Below are 18,568 nucleotides of genomic sequence, written 5' to 3'. Positions count from 1 at the left end.
GCGACGTTGGAGGTGTGCAATTTCAGATTTAGCTAAATGTGTCTCCTGAAGGAAAGCTATCTGTATTTGGTCTCGTTTAAGATACGAGTAAATCTGATATCTGCGTAATGGTGTGTGTATGCCTCTCACATTTCACGTGCCAATCTTAAGCAAAACCATAATGTTTGTAATATATGAATATCACATGTATATACTTCCGCTCAGTGAGCGCATTTGATGCAATAGATATAGCAATGAACAGCCTGTCCATCTTCCTATATCACGGCTTTATGCATAACATATTTCGGCATATTAGAAATGGTACCTCAAAAAAATACCACAACTTTCTCTTAACAAATTCCAAAAGGGTGAGAATGCAGCTAGCAATCGTCCAAACCATCAATAGAGATGACATTCAAAAAATGACTATGGGGGGTGAGCTTCGCACTACGTTATATTAAATTAGGAAGTGCATGCACTGTTACGTGGAGGCTCCCCATTTCCAGGCTAAAGTTAGAAAAATAAGGGCTGCATTAATCAGCTCAATAGTTTCTTTTGGGCGAGCAATATAGGCAGGATCACGATGTTTGACAATAATATATATGAACTGAAGCTTGACCGCCCAGACCCAACCCAGTTTGTACCCTGAACCCATTTCTATTTATGTGTTCTTGTTATTAATTACCTCCGGGAGCTGTACCGTAAGTGACTGCGTACACCTGCATATAAACTACAATACCTCTAACAGCAATACATCCGATGGTGATATCCTTCAATGTTCATACTATATCATCGGCCGTTTGCGAAGTAACACTTGCCAATTCGCATGGGTCTTGAGAAGTCTGTAGGCCATAGGCTCGATCATCATCACTTGATAGTTAATTATTGCTAGAATTGGAAGCATCTGCAATCGCCAAGGAGCCACTAATTTCAGCTACTGCCTGAAGTGCTTCTCGTTGGCCACTTAAGATCAGTTCAGTGTGCAGCCCCACAGCGGGTGGTGAATGCTGCCTCGCTCTCGCAGATCAACATGACTTTATTGTTGTCTATTTGGATATCTTGTGACCTAATGGTTTCTTGCAGTATAGAGTCTCTGTCCCTGTAGTTGAGCAGTCAAACAAGAAGGGGCTGGAACTCTATGTGCTCGCTCCACTATAAAGTGGGGTGAGAGGGTTCCTTCAGGCAATAGATCGCGAAGCCAACTTTCCATGTAAGAGGTGGGTTCTCTTCCTTCCTTGCCCTCTGGTAGACCCACTATGCGTACGTTATTTCGATGTGCACGTCCTTCGGCATACTCGGCCCTTTCCTCCAGAAAGTCCACTCGATTTAGCACATTTTGCACATGTTTATCTGTTTGCGTCACCTGTGGTTTTATATCAGCAAGTGTGGTTTCCAGGACGGTGGTGCGATCCACCAGTTTCCGGTGATCTGCGTGTAGATGGGTGAGGTCTGTAGCCACCTTATCTATTTTGGTCTCCAAGGAAGTGCGGGTTTGATTCATGGTGTCTTCTAACTTCTCCACCGCAGCGAGTACCGCATCCATTTTACTAGAAGTTTGGTCCGCAAGCCCCTGTTTCGCCATCTTGTCCGACTTGGGTTTAGTTATGGCAGGTGGTGTTTGCACAGTTTATTTTGTGGTCGCGTTGACTGGGGCAGAATAGGCAGCACTCTGTGATCAAAGACACCAGCAAATGGTCCGTTTGTACGCCATAGTGTTCTCTTGCTGCGCAGCAACCACCACTCAGTCCAGGCCTGAAGAAGTCCACAAAGCAGCTCCCACGCTAAATGAGACGATGTAAGGCCCGCTGCGAAGGTGGCTGTGAACTCACAAGGTTGTTGTCACCCCCCAGTCAGAGGCAGCCACGCCCACAGGCAACCTCTCAGTGGCACCAGTGAGTCGCTATGAGGTTGGTATGTCTGATGACGTGTGATAGGGCCTTATTTCATAGTCCGGGCCATCTGTCACATCTCAACGCTAATTTGGCGGTACACCGTCAGCGCCGCATGTCCCGGATGTCACTAGTCTCTACAGGCGTGATTTCCGGCGGGATCAATCCCTGGATTTACATGACAAGGCCCAATCAGTACTTCTGTGAGCAGCCCACTGCTGTAATAAGGTCCGGGTGTTGAGTGCTGCGCAGGGTACCTTGTCCGTCACAGCAGGGTATGATGTCCCTGCTCCGATTGAGCTGAGGTTGAGTCTTCTCCCTTCTCGTTAACCATGCTTAGTCTCCCGCTCTACATCATCAGTGGGCTCCCCGGCGCATTAATCACTGTCTGTGGTGGCTGTTGTGGATCGCACTGCGTTGTCTCATGACCTATGCAGCAGCACTGGTGGCTCTATGGGAAGAGTGGAGCCCCAGGCGCATGGAGACAGCCCTGCCTATGTCTCCGCTGTCGATGAGGCTCCCCATGTATCAGGGAGCCCTGGCGCTATAAGGAGGATTCAGGGAAGCTTATAAATGCGCTAGTTCCCCAATAAAAAGAAATTAAATCCTCACAGTTATGGTTCGGTGGTGCGTTTCTGTTCTCTAGGTGAACCACAGGAGTGTGCCGGGCCCGGAGGAGGTACTTTCACTTTCTCTCAGTGGCATTTGGCCGGGTCTAGGCAGCAAAGGCATCAGATCAGCCCCTCTCCGTCTGTGACAGGGATCCACGGCCTCACCGCTTACTCCGGTGCAGCTCTTATTAGCGGGGACTGCAGTTGCGTGCTTCAAAACAGCTCTGTACGAGCTTCGCCATAGTTCGCGGCCCAGTGGGCGGAGCCAAGCCGCAGGCTCACATTGATGATCTCTTCAACGCTGCCGCAGCTCGTCGGGCGGCCCAGACGGTCAGATGCCTCCAGTGCGGCTTGCAGTGTGGTGGTGAGCCTCATCAAGGCCTACCAGTGCAAGGGATTTGCCCTTCTCTGCACAGAGTCCTCGGACCAATAGGAAGAAGTTGGCATAGAAACTGGAATAGAAAAGACAGAGTTTATTAAACCTCATGAGGTGGAACTACATTCACACAGCACCCTTCGGTAATGCATGAAGTAGCACACTGAATGGAAGGAGCTTGGTCCTTTTATACCTACAAAGGGGCTCAAATGAAGGTGGTACAAGTACAGAATGCTGGTTGTAAGTACATATAAGGTCATACAGAAAGTGTACAAGCAACAAGTGGGGTGAGCGAACAGTTAGCTAATTCTGGTGGACACATCCTGACAGTTACAAGTTGAGGACAGCTGTAAGCTCAACTGAGCACGTGCGAAGCAGAAGAGGCTAAATATATTGTCTCTATCGCTGCTAAATTACAGCAACAGGGTCCGCACAAGTCGGGACCCGCAACGGAGCTTCAGATTGCATTCACGATGGCATGAAGTAGATTGGGCGCCCAGGCGGATACCTGTGAACGGAGAATGGAGCCTGGTGAGGGGAGCCTCAGTGGGAGCTCTACCCAGGCATGTCCGCCGAAATCGTAGCCACACACCTGTCCTGTGTTCATTCATGACTGTTATAGTCTGTTAGTTATGCCAGGTGCACATCTCAATGTACTTTCTGCGCCTGCAGCTCTTCCTTCACATCTCCAAGTTCAGACCTAATACTCTGGCAGATAAATCTGCTTAAGGCAATTTGTGCAAGAGCAGTGTGAATTGTGAACACTGACTTTGGTCTTGGAATCTCTGCACTTGTGCAAAATGTGATATATTTTTACCTTTTCACCTGGGCAATAATGCCAGTAGGTCTAAACGGTGGAGGTGAGATGGCCACTTAAAAAATGAATGTAATATATTATAAATACATAAGGATATAGGTATCTTAATAAATCGAGGAACTTCTAACATACTGTGATTTCACTTGAAAAGGCATTTATCAATAAATTATTTTAACATTAACAAGAAATCCGCCAACATGCCCATCTTACTGAAATAATGTTTCACATCATTATGATAATTAATTTTGGCGATAGACAGCTAACCAGACTCGCACCCTTGGCTTATTGGTAATGGGCCTGCTGTATAGCCTGTTGTTATCTGCCATTTAAACTGATACTGCAGTTTAATGGTTGCCAGGTTTTGTTCTGAGGCCAGATCAGGTCCCAGGCCCAGCTCTTGTGCCGCTGCACCTCTCTGCCTCCTCCCAGTTTTTCGGAGCGGTTTCTCTTGGTTTGCTTTTGCCTCATTTTTCACTGATTTCTTCCTTTCCCCAGTTTTTATGACTGCTTTCCCTGCTTTTGCTTCGTTTTTCACTACTTTCTCCTTACTCTACCCTGTTTTTCTGAGTGCTTTCTCCTGCTGTCTCATTTTCCCATGTTTTTTACTGCTTCTTGTTTTCCCCTTGTTTGTTGCTCCCACCTAGCCCGCCCACCACCTCCCAGCACCCCACCTGTTTCCCAGGACCTACTTAATGGAGGCCCCAGCACGACTCCATTGAGCAGGTCTCAGGCCCAGCTCTCCCATGCTGCTGTCCCACTATGCCTTCTACCTGTGATTTCTCCTGCTTTTGCCTCGTTTTTCACTGCTTTCTCAGCGAAGCAGCTGGCAACTACTCACTGGTAATTTGCAGCACTTTATAAATCCTGATTGATTTGTCTTACTTTTCGATTTCTGAGCTGTCACTCCCTTATGTATAGTTCCCTGCTCTTTCTTGCCCTGTAGCACATGAAGCTCCTCATTCAGAGAAGGTTGATATAGTCACAGTAAAACATTAAAACTGCAATGTTTATATTCATAATAATGCATTGAACCTTTGAAAAGCATTGGAAGCATTGAAAGAAAGGTAGCCATTAGTTTTTGGGAGGGCTTTAAAGGAAAGAGTATTTGTCTTCCAAGATTTGTATGTGTGAAGGGTTTCGCTATCTTGCATGAAATGGCAACTGTGGTTGTATCTTGTTTTGTCACTGCTCCGATGTATGAAGCTGAAGTGAAAGTGAGTAAGGAATAGGACGTTTAAACGTGATGTTGGGGTATATGGGCAGTGAGTGCCTCATAGTGTGGTGCATGAGGGAAGAGTTTTTGTATTGTGCTTTTACAGCAGAGTGCTCAAGGTGAAGTCACTAGAAATGTGTGGGTGCAAGTACAGAATTGTTTAGGAAAAGTGTGAGCCAAGATGCAAGCATGCCAATATCACCATGTTTGGAGTGCTCGTAATAAAACATCGGGGGGGGGGGGGGGGGGGCGACAAGGTAAGGTAAGGAGGTCGCTAGTACCCATTCCCTAACTGCCTTGGTGCTTCTGAGTGTTTTGTTTGCAACTTGCCAGGCCAAAGGGCCCCCCTTTGAGGTGGACGATATGGGGCCACCGCCCACAGCGGGGTCTTCTGGTACGCCCCTGGCCCATTAGTTTAAACCACGAAGAGTATAGGCAGACTCGTGAGGTGAAGGATGCTAGCCTTGGTATTTCATGGGTTCACTAACTCTGTTATAAACTCTGTGGTCATCAAAGATGTGTCACAGGAGCGGCAGATGAGCAGTCTATTACAATCTGTACCACACAACCAGCTGCAGTTTCTGCTCTCCGTGTCCACTCAAGGGTAGCAGAGACGCAACCTATAGGAATCTTCATTCTAAAACGAGCCGGAGTATATGCTCTGGGAAGCCTACCAAGCAGCAGCAGAAGAGCAGCCAGTAGGAATGGGCTTTAAAAAACCTGCTGTAGTTTATGCTGTGAGTTGTCTACCTAGGAACAGCAACGCACCAGATTGTATGATGTTGGACTTAATGAGGGTTGTTTGTTCACTAAACTACTTAAGACTACAAACATGCAAGGAGCACCAGAAGTTCATGGCGGGTGGGGGTATTGAGAGACTAGTGCAGGGGTTCCTGCCCTGGTCCTAACAGGAAAAGGCCACAGGAAGAAACCTTTAACATCTCTTCCTTCTACCCATATGCCCAGCCCTGTCTCCCTAGATGAAGTTGTTAAGGAGGGTGCTCCCGTGGCTAGATCAGTGGGGTAACAAAGACCCCTCAACCACCGCGGTGTGGGCGGCCCACTGTGGCACTGGCATGTAATTTGCAGGTTTTTCAGGTTTTGTTACTCCACTCGGGTAGCGGCAAACTAATCACATAACCACAGGGTTGGTTTGCAAACGAAAATAGGCCTGGGCCCCCATTGTTGCTAAAATGTGCCCCAAGGTTGCATATTTTGTGCTGTTTTGAACTTGCAAAGACCCGCTGTATAACTGTTTTGTAGGGTATAGAAGATTGCTTGGGTTTGAGCTTGCTCCAGCTGATGTTTGTTTTAATGTCGGGGAGATTTACAGTGAAAATCAGCCCAGCAGACCATAAAACAGGCCCACAAACAGCCCACAAATCAGGCCACATAGTGACCTTTTAGGAAAGCCTTTTGGGCAATTCCTGATTAGCCTGTAAGCCAGTCCGACCCTGCATAACCGTTCCATTGCCCGGTGTACACCCTGGAAGCACTAGAGTGACCGCCTCAGGGAGAACAAGCATTAAAAATGCAGTAGGTCTCGCCTTTTATTAAGTTCAAACCATTTGCTTTGCTATATAATGCAATTAGCAAAGCAAATAGCTTTAAGTTTATCTAAGTCTAGACCTATTGCATTTTCAATGCTTGTTCTCTTTGGCTGGTGCATCCTGTAAGGGTGATGAGAGCCAGATGGGGTTCACACTTATTGTGCTAAAGTAGTGGGTACTCTTGTTTGGATCCAGCATTATTACTACAAGCTGTTCGCAAACACCTGTACTTTTGAGGTAAATGAACTATATAAAGAAACCATATCAAAATAGTTTCTAAACCCAGACTGTGGATCTGCATCCTCGCTCTGAAAATACAGTGTAAACATGGGCCATAAATGGGGGCATGACTTGTGAGCCGAAGATGGCGGACGCATGAGCCTGCTTCTCCACGCCGGTCCAGCATTCATCTAGCATCATCTGGCATCATCTGCAGCCTGGCCTAAGGATGACCATCTCCCGGCATTGCGGACCCCCTAGGTGTCTATTGGGGACCAAAGACGGCACAGCATTTACACATACATGGATTACCAATATGTGCAGAGAGCATCAGTATGCATGCACATACTGCCAAAGACATGGTGTAAGTATTAAGATTTGGGTGAACAGAGGACTCAATGTCACCCGGACAGCGATTTTCAGTACGGCGATTTGAACAGATTGGTGCAAGAACATTATTATTATTATTTATTTATTTAAAATATTTATAGAGCGCGACTGTCACCTGGCAGGTATCCTGGCGCTGTTGGCTACTCCTAGAGGTTCTTAGACGGGGGTTGAACTGTGGTTGGGGATTTAAAGGGACGGAGGAAAGAGCCAGGTTTTAATTCGTTTTCTGAAGGGAAGGAGGTGAGGGATTTGACGAATATCGACAGGCAGACTGTTCCACAGCTTGGCAGCAGCTACTCTGAACGATCTTCCCCCAGTCCTGGCCTTCTTGCATCTGGGCACTTTCACAAGGCAGGCAGTTGTGGACCTAAGTGTTCTGGTGGGAGTATACCACGAGAACAGACGTTGGAGAGGCCTGGGTCCGGCACCGTGTAGTGCCTTAAAGACCAGGCAAAGGGCTTTAAAGGCAATGCGTTGCTTCAACGGCAGCCAGTGCAGCTCGGCCAGTGCTGCAGTGGCCGAGGATCTCCTGGTCCACCCAAGGGCCAATTTGGCTGCTGCCGACTGAACTCGTTGGAGTCTGTCCAATAGTGTCACAGGGGATTCAAACAGCAGCGCATTACAATAGTCTAGGCGACTAAGAATAGTGCACCTGACTATCAGTGCTCGGGCAGAAGGTGGTAGTAGAGGCAGGACTTTGCGCAATGAGCGCATAAGGCCTGAGCAGGTAGCGACTGTTCTTGAAACCTGCGTTTCCATGCTTAGTTGGTGGTTAAGCATGACGCCCAGGTTGCGAACACTGGTGACCGGTGGCGGGTTGTTAGTTTTCCGGGGGCCAGAACTCAGCAGGCAGAGGGCGCGGTATACGGCTCGCGGGGCAGAACAGAACCTCTGTTTTCGAGGAGTTAAACTGGAGGGAGTTTCTGTGCAGCCAGCTTGCGGTGTCTCTTAGACAGTTGTGGAAAGCTTCTAAGGGGATGGAATCTTCGCCCTCCCAAGAAAGAAGGAGCTGAGTGTCGTCCGCGTAGTTTACTGTGGTCATGTTGTGTGATTTAATTAGAGTCACCAAAGGTTTCAAGTAAACATTAAATAATATCGGGCTGATGGAGGAGCCCTGAGGAACACCGTGAGGGACAGGGGAGAAGGCCGATTGGAAAGGGGGGAGGGATACAGCCTGTTTTCTGTCACTGAGGTAGGAGTGGAACCAGATCAGGGCCGTGCCGTCGATCCCTGCCTCTCTCAGCCGCTCGAGCAGAATCCCATGGTTGACAGTATCGAATGCGGCAGACAGGTCTAATAGGATCAAGGCCACAGCTTGGCCCCTGTCTGCGCGCATTCGAAGCTCCTCCATGGTGGTGAGCACAGTGGTTTCGGTGCCATGGGCTGGGCGAAAACCAAATTGGAATTCGTCCAGAATGTGGTGCTGCTCGAGATGGGTTGAGAGGCAGTTACTGACCCAACGTTCCATTATTAACGTAACCATTATTGGTTTGACTCCAGTAACCATTATTGGTTTGACTCCAATAAACCAACTATCGTAACATACCTGAAAGAAATTACTGTCTAAAGGAAAATCTGTGACTGGAGAACTGGTGGCACACATTGCCATTATAATAAAACACGCAAGGCGCTGTAATTGCCACACACAAGGTGGTGACAGTGACACACGCATATGGCACATATACTGAGTGCATAGTGTTCACATCATGTAAACGGAGCATGAAAACTAACAGATTCAATGTAAGACCGTAACACTCAGGGTACATACACATGGGAGTGAAATACAATGACACGCTAGTTGCATGCACACGATATAGACAGCGACACAAAATTGCACATGCTGTATTACAAACACATCGGATGCACACACTGAAACATCCAAATCCACGCACTTAGTCGAAGTGAAGACCAATATATATACATGTAGTGCAGTCAATCAAATACATGGGCGTTGACATAAACAGGGTGAAGAACGGTGAGCTACAGGACCCTAGATCTCAGTACCCCATGGCTGCCCGTACATATGGTATCCCTTATAACTCTGTTAGTAGCTGCTCGTGGCACAATTGCACTCACCTCTGCCGCCCTGGGAGAGATGTTAAGGGCGTTGCAGGGGTCTTCTTCCTTCTCCTCCCCCTCCTCTTCCGGCTTTTAAAAACAAAGGGCAGTAAACGCTGTGCCAGGGCTGCTGTTGCCCCTGGGGAGGGAGGTGGGGGCTTGATTCCTCTGTAGGAGGTTGATGAGTCCAGCACAAATGAATGCAGATCATCAGAATACCCCCGGCTGCTTTTTTTTCCCCCCTTTTCCTGGGATCCAAAGCCCACAAAATCATGGAATTTCCTCTTGCGCATGCGTACTGTCTACCAAGCAAAAAAGGGGCAGCCTTGGGGATTCCTTACCCACCATGCAACACGAGCGACTCTTGGGAGCCACAGGCAGAATGAGGAAATAGGAGGAGGAAGAGGTAAAAAAGCAAGAAGACACAGCCAATGTTAAGCTTACATAGCTGTGCGGGAGGTACACTGCTGCCTGAAAAGCAAATTTGATACTCTTTTAATGTTGTAACGTATTCAGCGACAGAAACATGAATTACATGTTAATTGAATAAGGAGTTTTTTGTGTGTCCCAGTTTTATAATATTTTGAAATATATCAGAATTTTAGCTTGTTTCGTTGTTGAACATTGTGTTGCCATCGTGACAAACTATAAGTCGCAATCTGTTTTTTAAGACACTCGTTTTTTTTCCATCGACAACGTAGATTTCTGTGGACTCGAAGTGATATGATCTGTCAACCACTGGAACTGTGATACTGCAAAGATGTGTAAAGATGATAGTGCAAAGATGGCATAAATATTTTTTACTTCGACCACATTTAATTACGCTCTTAGTTTGTGTTTTACATGGAGTTCTACATCTAAAGGAAAAAAAACTGAGAAGTGTGCATACCTTAAAACGATTCTTTTCGCAAATGAAAACGGGAATGTTAAAATCTTCACTAAATGTCTGATAAACATACTTTTTTGTACATGTCGTTTTAGCCAGTCAATAAATGGCATAAACCGACTAGGAGTTTTCATTTCTTTAGTGAAACTATTTTAAAGTAGCTCTAAACATAAAAATTGTTTACGTGTTTTTTTGGTTATGTTCTTTACTATTGGCTCTGTTATAAAAAAAATATGGAGCTTGTGGTCCCGAAAATTAAAGCTTGGAGGAGGCTGTGTCCCTCCGCAAGTAAACGATCCAATCCCGGTGGGCTGATCCAAAAGCAGACAGGATGGCAACCCTCAGTGTAATAATTGCCTCCGGTGCAATCATTACACTGTGTTTGCATAATCCATGACGTAAAACGTCACGCACAAATCAAAATTGCAGACGGAGCAGTGACACGACTTCTGGAACCGTATTGATTCCAAGAAGCCCTCGCATGGCGAGGGTAGCGCATGCGCTCTGCTAACGCCAGGCAAGACCTAAAAAGCTGCAATTTCCCAAATGTTGTTTACAAGGTGTCCTGGTGAGCTAACTGCTAAGGTGGTGTGGGGGCCAGCTGCACACATTTCTCAGGACTGGCACTTAATTGTATCCTCTTCAGACATTTCCGAGAGCAAGGGGGAAAAACATTCATTAGGGAATGAGAGAGGAAGAAAATATAGCAGGACCCTGCAGGAGTGAGATAAAGGGAGGGGGTATATGGTAGTGGATTACAGAGGGGTGAGGGGGATTCAAGACTACAGAACCTTGGTATTCAGCATGCCTGAATACTATATAATAGTGTAATATAATATATATATATATATATATATATATATATATAAAATATAATAGTGCCGGCCGCAGTCTCCGGGGCATTGCTTTGGGCACCTGTACTCATTCTTTTAGAAATTAGGCATTGCCTGCTGGGAGTAAATGGAGGATCACTTTAGGGGAAAAAAAGAGATTCCGAGCCAACAAGCTCTCTTAAGACATTCTTGAACATTTGTTCGAAACTATTTCAAATACTTGAAGAGATTAAACCTATTTATTTCTTTAGTGGATTTATTTTACAGAGTAATAAAGTGCTGTGTACCCTTTTGATGAGATCAAAGCACTTGCTAGAAATGTAGAGCACAGTCTCTGGAAACATGAAGCACTCTGTCTACTGGTTGAATGAATCATCAACCAAAAGCAGTGGGCGAATGGGGGCTTGTGTGCTGTGAAACCGAGGTACAAAAGGGGGTGGTGATGGATGGAGCATCTGAATCAATCAAACACTCACACCCAGTCAAAAGATCTGGGTTGAATCCATCACCGTTCTTTAGCCCACTCAGCCACCCCAGTTCAGACATGGCTATATGCAAATCAGTCTGACCCTGTGCCTCATGGGAACAGTCCAGCCCGAACTGCCAAGCCATGTCTTCCCTGGACCGGAAACAAGCTTCCGAGGACCGGTTTCTGGCATTCCAGCTGTCTTCAGCCAAAAACTGAGGGAGGCACGGACAAATAAGTGAACCTTTTTGCCAGGGTGCCTTCTGCCTTAAAGAAATGCAAATTTGCGCAACTGGTTAATCCGCACATGTAAAGGTTGCCTGTAAACTGTACTGGCTTTAATGGGGGAAATCACTTGAAGCTTTATGATGATACACGTTTATTTTCTAAGAGGTACTGTAAGGAAGCTACCGGCTAAGCTGTGAAGTTTTTACTTTTAAAAGCCAGTCATTAAAAAACATTGTACTATATACAGTTTGGGTATTACTAAAATGTATATTTTGAAAGCACTTTTTTCATCTTAGATCTTTTTGCGCATTTTGTAGCAGCCCGTCTTATATTGTGAGTAATGCAAAATTTAAAAAATGACTTACATTTTCACAGTGCTTTCTGTTAAAAACTTGGACCTTGTATCACTCAATATAGAGTCGCTATTCTCCAATTGCACCAACCAGGATTCAATTCTGTGGCTCTATGGTGCAGTACATTAACCAATAGAGGTTTCATACTGTCTGATAGTGAATTTCCCACTGATGAGCATACCTTGCATTTTTTTCCATTTAAGCTGTGTGGTGTTATTATGTAGTTACCTGAAGGTGAAAGACCTAAAAAACAAATTACAGAATATTTTGTTTTTTAGCCATACCTTTGACCATGCTCACTCGCCCCGCCCCATTGCACGCAGCATCACAGTTCCCATACTTTTTTTTAATGCATTTTGGCCACTGGAGAAAAGCAATATAGTGGAGTTAAAAGGGCGTCACTGCTCTATCGCATTCACTTGTGTTTCACTGGACCTGCTTTTGGCTGTCTGCGAGCAGGGCTGCTGTGGCGTTGCTGCCGACCACGAGGCATGTGTTCAAGTCTTCTGTGGTTAAGGCTGGGTTTTGAAAATTCACATATTTACAACCTGGACTGCGAAAGTGGAATGTAGGTACCAACGTGCATCAGTGTGAGAGTTACATATCTCTCAGCTCAGTCAGTTGGCAGGTGTGTCTCCTTTGATTCATCTTCACCCTCCAGACACACAAACTGTCCTTTGGAATTCATTATGATGTCCTGCTCTGAAAATCTCCCTCTCCCTCCAAAAAGTGTTCTTCATCGATCTGAGTTCATTCACCCTTAAAAACCACTCTGTTCCACCTTCCCTGACGAGTCCGAAAGGTTAGGGGATGTGAAGATGAAAAACCTTTGGTGCTTTGAGTCACCGTATCTGGAGGATATGGAGGGTTTCTTCTATCGTTGGGGGAATGTCTTCTAGATCAGTGGCAGGTCTACTGAGTGTCGATTAGACAACATTAGGAAATAATGTACCTTAATTAGACAATGCGTTTAAGGGATCAAGATCGCACAAACTATAGCTTCATGTTTTTTCATTTCCAGTGGTCTTTCTCTTATGCTTCGAATGCCATCTTTGCCTTCTTGGTCGCTCTGCATGTACTCACCAACTTAATCTTCTGCTGTATTGTCTTAAAATGTTGACATTTACCAGTGTGTGTCTTTGTTGCAGCCAGTGGAGGAAGTCCCTGCGGGTACAGAAGCAACTGGAGTGGAAACTGCAGAATCCAGCACCTCTGATGTAGTGCAGCTGAACGCTGACACCTCTGCCCCAGAACCTGCTACAGTAAGAGCAGTAAAGACTTGATTGCTAGCCATAGCTATGCACTGCACATGCAGATTTGTTTTACCAGGAGACCGTGTGATAGCTTTGTTAAATGCACACCACCAAATGCAAGCCGCGTTCTTCTCAAATCTATCCCGATTCATTCCTTAATCATGAAAAGAAGCACAGGTATCTCTAAATGTGCAGATGAGGGAGTTGAGTTAATTTATTTTTTCTTTAATTTTCATTATAATGTCCTTGTTTTGATTCCCATAGTATTGCGTGTGCCCAAAAGTTATGAAAAATGTGCCCCCCCCTGTTTTAGTCCCTTTAATTTTTTGGATGGTTTTCAATTTCTTTTGGCCATTTTTCAGACTGTGCACTATACTACATTTCGGTGTCTCTACCCATTTGAATCAAAACCTATTTTGTGTTGTCTTATTTCATGTACTCCGTAATGCATGACAAATGGTGTGTTTGTATTTAGAATACATTTTACAAGTGATCTAATCTAGTATCATAAAGTTTGAGTACAGTTAGTAATTTGAACTTCCAGTTTCAAATCTCAATTCGTAATTTTAGGATCTTGACCATTTATATTTTGGAATCAAATTAGTATTTGTCCTTGTTCCTCTATGCTGGGAGCTAGCTAGAACTCTAGTCACGTGGGTGCTGCATGTAATGTTATGTAAATAGGCTTTTATATCGCGCAGCTATCACTCCAAGGAGCATCTTGGCACTAGAACTGAGACACCTGGGATGATGGAAGACCTGGTTAACTGTTCTTATAAGAGGGACAGAACATTCAGATCAAGGCTTTACACAATGTATCAGGACCACTGTAAATCCAGGTCTTGAGTGTTTTCCTAAAAAGTGATTCAGAGGCAATTTTGCGGAGATGGGGGGGAAGTTGATTCCAAGCCTTAGATCCCATGACTGCCAGAGAATTCCCTCCCTTTGAGATCAGTCTAAAGGTAGGAATGGTCAGCAAATTTGCATTAGAAGACCTTAAGTTGCGGGACGGGAAATAACGTTTGAAACTCTTTTGAAGATATTTAGGACCCTGTGAGTGAAAGGCCCTAAAAGTGATGATTAGGACCGTAAACAGAACACATTTATGAATTGGCAGCCAGCGAAGGACATCCAATGCTGCTGTGGCAGAGGATTTCCTGGGCCACCTCGATACCAGCCGGGCGGCTGCATGCTGGACCATCTGCAACTTATGCATGACTGCTTTGTTGGTTCCCGCATAGAGGCTGTTACAGTAGTCCAGCCGAGATGTTATAAGGGCAACCCCCACCGTTTGTTTGGCTGAGAGTGGTAACCGGTCAAAAAAAATTCTTGGGCTTTTAATGATGTTGATGCAGGTGCCTGCCACAGCCAGGGACTGTTGTTTAAAAGACCGAGTGGTATCAAACTTGATTCCTAAATTCCGGGCGGCATTAATAGTGTAGGGGGGAGGGGTGGCATCTTCAGGCCACCATTGTTTAGGAGTGAAGAGATTTCGTAGGCCAAAAGGCAGAATTTCTGTTTTTTCCGAATTGCACCTCAAGTGGTTGTTGTTCATCCATTCAAAGGTGGCTGAGAGGCAGTTTTTAAGATTTTCTTCTGCATCCTTCGAATCATTGTCTAGGACCAGAATAAGCTGTGTATCGTCCGCATAAGAGATTGTATTAATCTTGAAGGACGATATTAATTTAATCAAGGGGGCCATATATACATTAAAAAGAGTCGGGCTCAGGCTGGATCCCTGAGGGACCCCTGATGTGAGCGCTTTTTCTTCTGAGCTGAACTGCCCTAGAGTGATCACTTGGCATCTGTTTTGCATAAAGTTCTTGATCCACTCCAGTATATTCCCCGCTATGCCAGATGTTGCTAGACGGTCTATGAGAATTGCATGTGAGACCGTATCAAAGGCTGCGGACAGGTCTAATAGTACCAGAACTGCCTTCTTGCCCTGATCCATAGCTGTACATAGGGTTTCTGCGGTGAACAGCAGGGCGGATTCTGTGGAGTGATGGGCTTTAAAACCCAATTGATTGGGGTGCCAAACATTGGTATCCTCTAAAAAAGTAGTGAGTTGCCTGTTCACATATTTTTCAGTAAGGTTGCACAGGGTGGGAAGAGCGAAATAGGCCTTAAGTTGGAAAGGGTTGTGGGATCTGCCAATTGCTTCCTCTGGAGTGGTTTTACCGCCGCAAGTTTCAATTCTATGGGAATCTTTGCTGTGCAAAGTGAAGAGTTTATTATATTGTTAATGATGGGGTTGACAATATCAATGAGGGCCTGTAATAGAATGGGGGGCAGGGGTCAAAAGGAGAGCCTGATTTAATAGACAGTATAGCCCGGCGAGTTTCCTCCAGGTTAATGGGCAGGAAAGTTTTCATACAGGCTATATTGGTGCCTGCAGTGATCCTCTCATCTGAGATCGATGGCATCGGAGGGGGGAAATCTTTGATAAGTGTCAGAACTTTTTCTTCAAAAAAGTGTGCTATGTTGTTGCAAAGACTCGGGGGGGGGGGGGCGGGCTTAATCGATTCGTAAATAAATGTACTATCTTGAAAATCTCTTTCTGTTTATTATTAGTGGTTTTTATGGCTTACGTGTAGTAGTTTATTTTAGCGGTCTTGATCAGGGCATGATATTTTCTCTGTGTGGCTTTGTAGATGCTAAGATCATTGCTTTCGTAATTTTGGCGCCATCTACGTTCTAGTGCCCTTACTTCACCTTGCTTTTCTTTTAAAAGATGTGAAAACCAAGGTGCGGACAGTTTCTTTTTAAGTGGCCTATGACTACAAACTGTGGGACCCGACAGATCATTTAATCCGAGTATCCAGTGCCCGAAAAGCTGGTTGTCAGTAATAGAGTTTCCCGTCATATTGGGTCTGCTTTCGAGGGCTTTGGGAATAAGATCAGGGAAGGCCCATGATTGCTTTCCAGCAGGGTTTATCCTGCTGGGAAATTGTAGTTTTATCTTTGCCAGTCCAACTATCCTTAATCAAAAGTTCAAAGGGGATGAATTTATGGTCAGACCATATTTGCGTGAGTGGGGGCTTAACTTTGAGAGATTCCAGATTGGAACAGATGCAGTCCAAAATATGGCCTGCACTGTGTGTGGTGTCAAGGGTGAGTTGTTGTAGGCCAAGAACATTCATTAAATCCTTGAAGCAGGTTACCCCGGATCTGTGAGGGAATCAAGGTGAAGATTTATATCGCCTAGTAGCGAAAAATTGGAGACCCTGAGAGCCAGGTTACTGACCACCTCCCCAATGCTTTCCAGGAACTCATTGTGCTGTCCTGGGGGTCGGTAGACTAATGCCCCTGCAAAGGTGAAGGAATCATGAACCTGAATGCGAAAACCAATTCTTTCCGCTCCTTTTAGATCAGGAAGCTGATCTATTGTGCATTTCAGGGTATCACTATAAATTATTGCGAGGCCACCTCCGCGTTGTTCTAATCTGTCTGCCCTTTGAATTAAATAGGGTGTTCACAATATCTGGGTTACACCAGGTTTTTAACCATGTCTCAGTTATAAAGAGACAGTCTAGTTCGCCCTCAACTATAAGATCAAAGATATGCAGTGCATGTTTGCACATTGATCTTGCATTTATAAGCCCACCACGTAGACCTCTGAAGGGACCCTTTTCCAGTGGTGTACGTGCTTGAGTAAAATTGAAAGATCTTTTACAATAGTTACAGCTAATCGCCCCCTCCCATGTGGCCACATTTATGGCCTGATGGCATTTATTTGCAACATTATTTAAAAATAATATAAGGTCCCTAGGGAGAGATTGTTTCGGGCTTGGAGAGGCAGCATGTCTGGCCCTAGGCCCGGTCGTGGCGCAGACGGGCTTGCCTTTGGCGCGCCTGCTGCGCGTCGGCCCCATCTGTGCTTTAAATAGGAGGCTGAGATCGGTCCTAGTGCGAAGACTAGACTGTCACCTTAGCCAAAATGGCCTCCTCTAATGTGCCCCAGGAAGTGAGTATTATTCACTCACAGTGAGTCGCGCTTTAAACCTCCCTCCACACAAACAGCACAAGCTGCGGTGGATTGGGGAGAAAAAGCTGCGCCCAACACTGTAAGAGTTTAAAAATTATTGTTGTGCACACAAACAGAACGTGAATTAAAATAACTGTACTGAATCATAATCATTCAGACAAACAGTCATAAACAAGGAGAAAAACGACCTAAAACGGTTTCTTAACGTGTGTAAAGCTCAGCAGAGTGCCAGGATTCTTGAAAGGCATCACTGCCTTGCAAGCATGGCTTAGGAGCAGACCTAATCCAGAAAGCCTGTTCCAAGTTAGACGGAAGCTAGAGGTACTGCGGATGCCAAGTTTTGGTAGAGTCCCAACAACATTTGCAATTCGGGTTATTGGTGCAGGTGTGCATGCTTGCTAGATTCCCTTTCACCAGGAGAATCCCTTTCACCAGGAGGATCCCTTGCACCAGGAGGATCTCGTGCACTTGAAGAATAGGTGCTTGGTTGGTCATCCTTCACTCTCCGGTTAGGGGTATGGGGGACATGTTAGCTCTGTGGTGAGCTTCTCTGGATCTCTTTGAGTACAGCAGGGAGTGTTCTCTGTCACAAGGGACACATTTATATCACTGGGCGGAGCACTAGAGGTCGTGTTTGGAAAGGCCTTTCAAATGAAGCTTACAAGAAAGAATACAGAGGAAATTCAGGGGCACAGAACGTAAATTATGGGATGGGTATACATAGCTCTGGGCTTTTAGTCAGACAGTTGGGTAATGGAGGAAGAGCAAACTGATCTAGAAAAGGTGTAGAGAAGGACTCCCGCAGACGGAGTAGATAAAACAGTATTCAAAAGGGTGCGTGAGGCGGACTATAAGAAATCAATGGAGGATTTGACAAAAGGTCACTGTGCTGCCTTCTGCTTCCTCCTGTGAGCTGAAAGTGACACGTTCATATGCCAGCTGAGCACGGTCAGCCTATCATCCTTTCCGTGTAGTACAGTTGTTGTGTCGCAGCTGTTTGGTAAAACATAGATTTATTTTCTCCTGTCCTCTCCCTAAGTGATTGACAAACTCCAGTTTAAGAAAGAGATTTGAGGGCTTTTTGTGTTTTGAGGGAAAGTGGAGAAAACAATACTTGACTTTACGTGCTATTTTCTTAAAGCCTTTTTTTCTTTTTCCTGCTCCAGCCTCAGAGCTCCCTGCCTGCTGTTGTTGTTGAGACTTTCCCCGCCACGGTGAACGGTACGGTGGACAGCAGTGCATCTGCAGACAGGACTGACATGCCCCCTGGATTCCTCTACAAGGTAGGCGGTTTCGATTAACTCTGTTGCTTGTGCAATCACCTTGTTGGGATGCATATTGCATTTAGTGAATACAGTTTAAAACGGCAGGCTGCCATTGTATTGTCTAGACTTAAAAAGAAAGAGAGGTAGAATGAACTGTGATCATATCAATATATGAAATTTTAACTTACTAATGA

General features: G+C 45.4%; 1 protein-coding gene across 23 annotated transcripts in view; it reads left to right on the top strand.

Annotated features, from left to right (window-relative positions):
- The window catches only part of BIN1 (bridging integrator 1), a 556,732-nt gene that overhangs the window by 461,831 nt on the left and 76,333 nt on the right, over positions 1-18,568 (top strand). For all 23 annotated transcript variants that reach the window (XM_086957148.1, XM_086957143.1, XM_086957146.1 and 20 more), the window contains 2 exons: positions 13,017-13,130; positions 18,276-18,392. In XM_086957148.1, the coding sequence (XP_086813274.1) occupies positions 13,017-13,130; positions 18,276-18,392 (231 nt within the window). The remainder of the gene's footprint in view (positions 1-13,016; positions 13,131-18,275; positions 18,393-18,568) is intronic.

This window comes from Lissotriton vulgaris, chromosome 2_1 (genome assembly GCF_964263255.1).
Source record: "Lissotriton vulgaris chromosome 2_1, aLisVul1.2, whole genome shotgun sequence".
Classification (NCBI taxonomy): domain Eukaryota; kingdom Metazoa; phylum Chordata; class Amphibia; order Caudata; family Salamandridae; genus Lissotriton; species Lissotriton vulgaris.
Note: the sequence above shows the minus strand (reverse complement) of the source record. Positions and strands in the feature narration are given on the sequence as shown.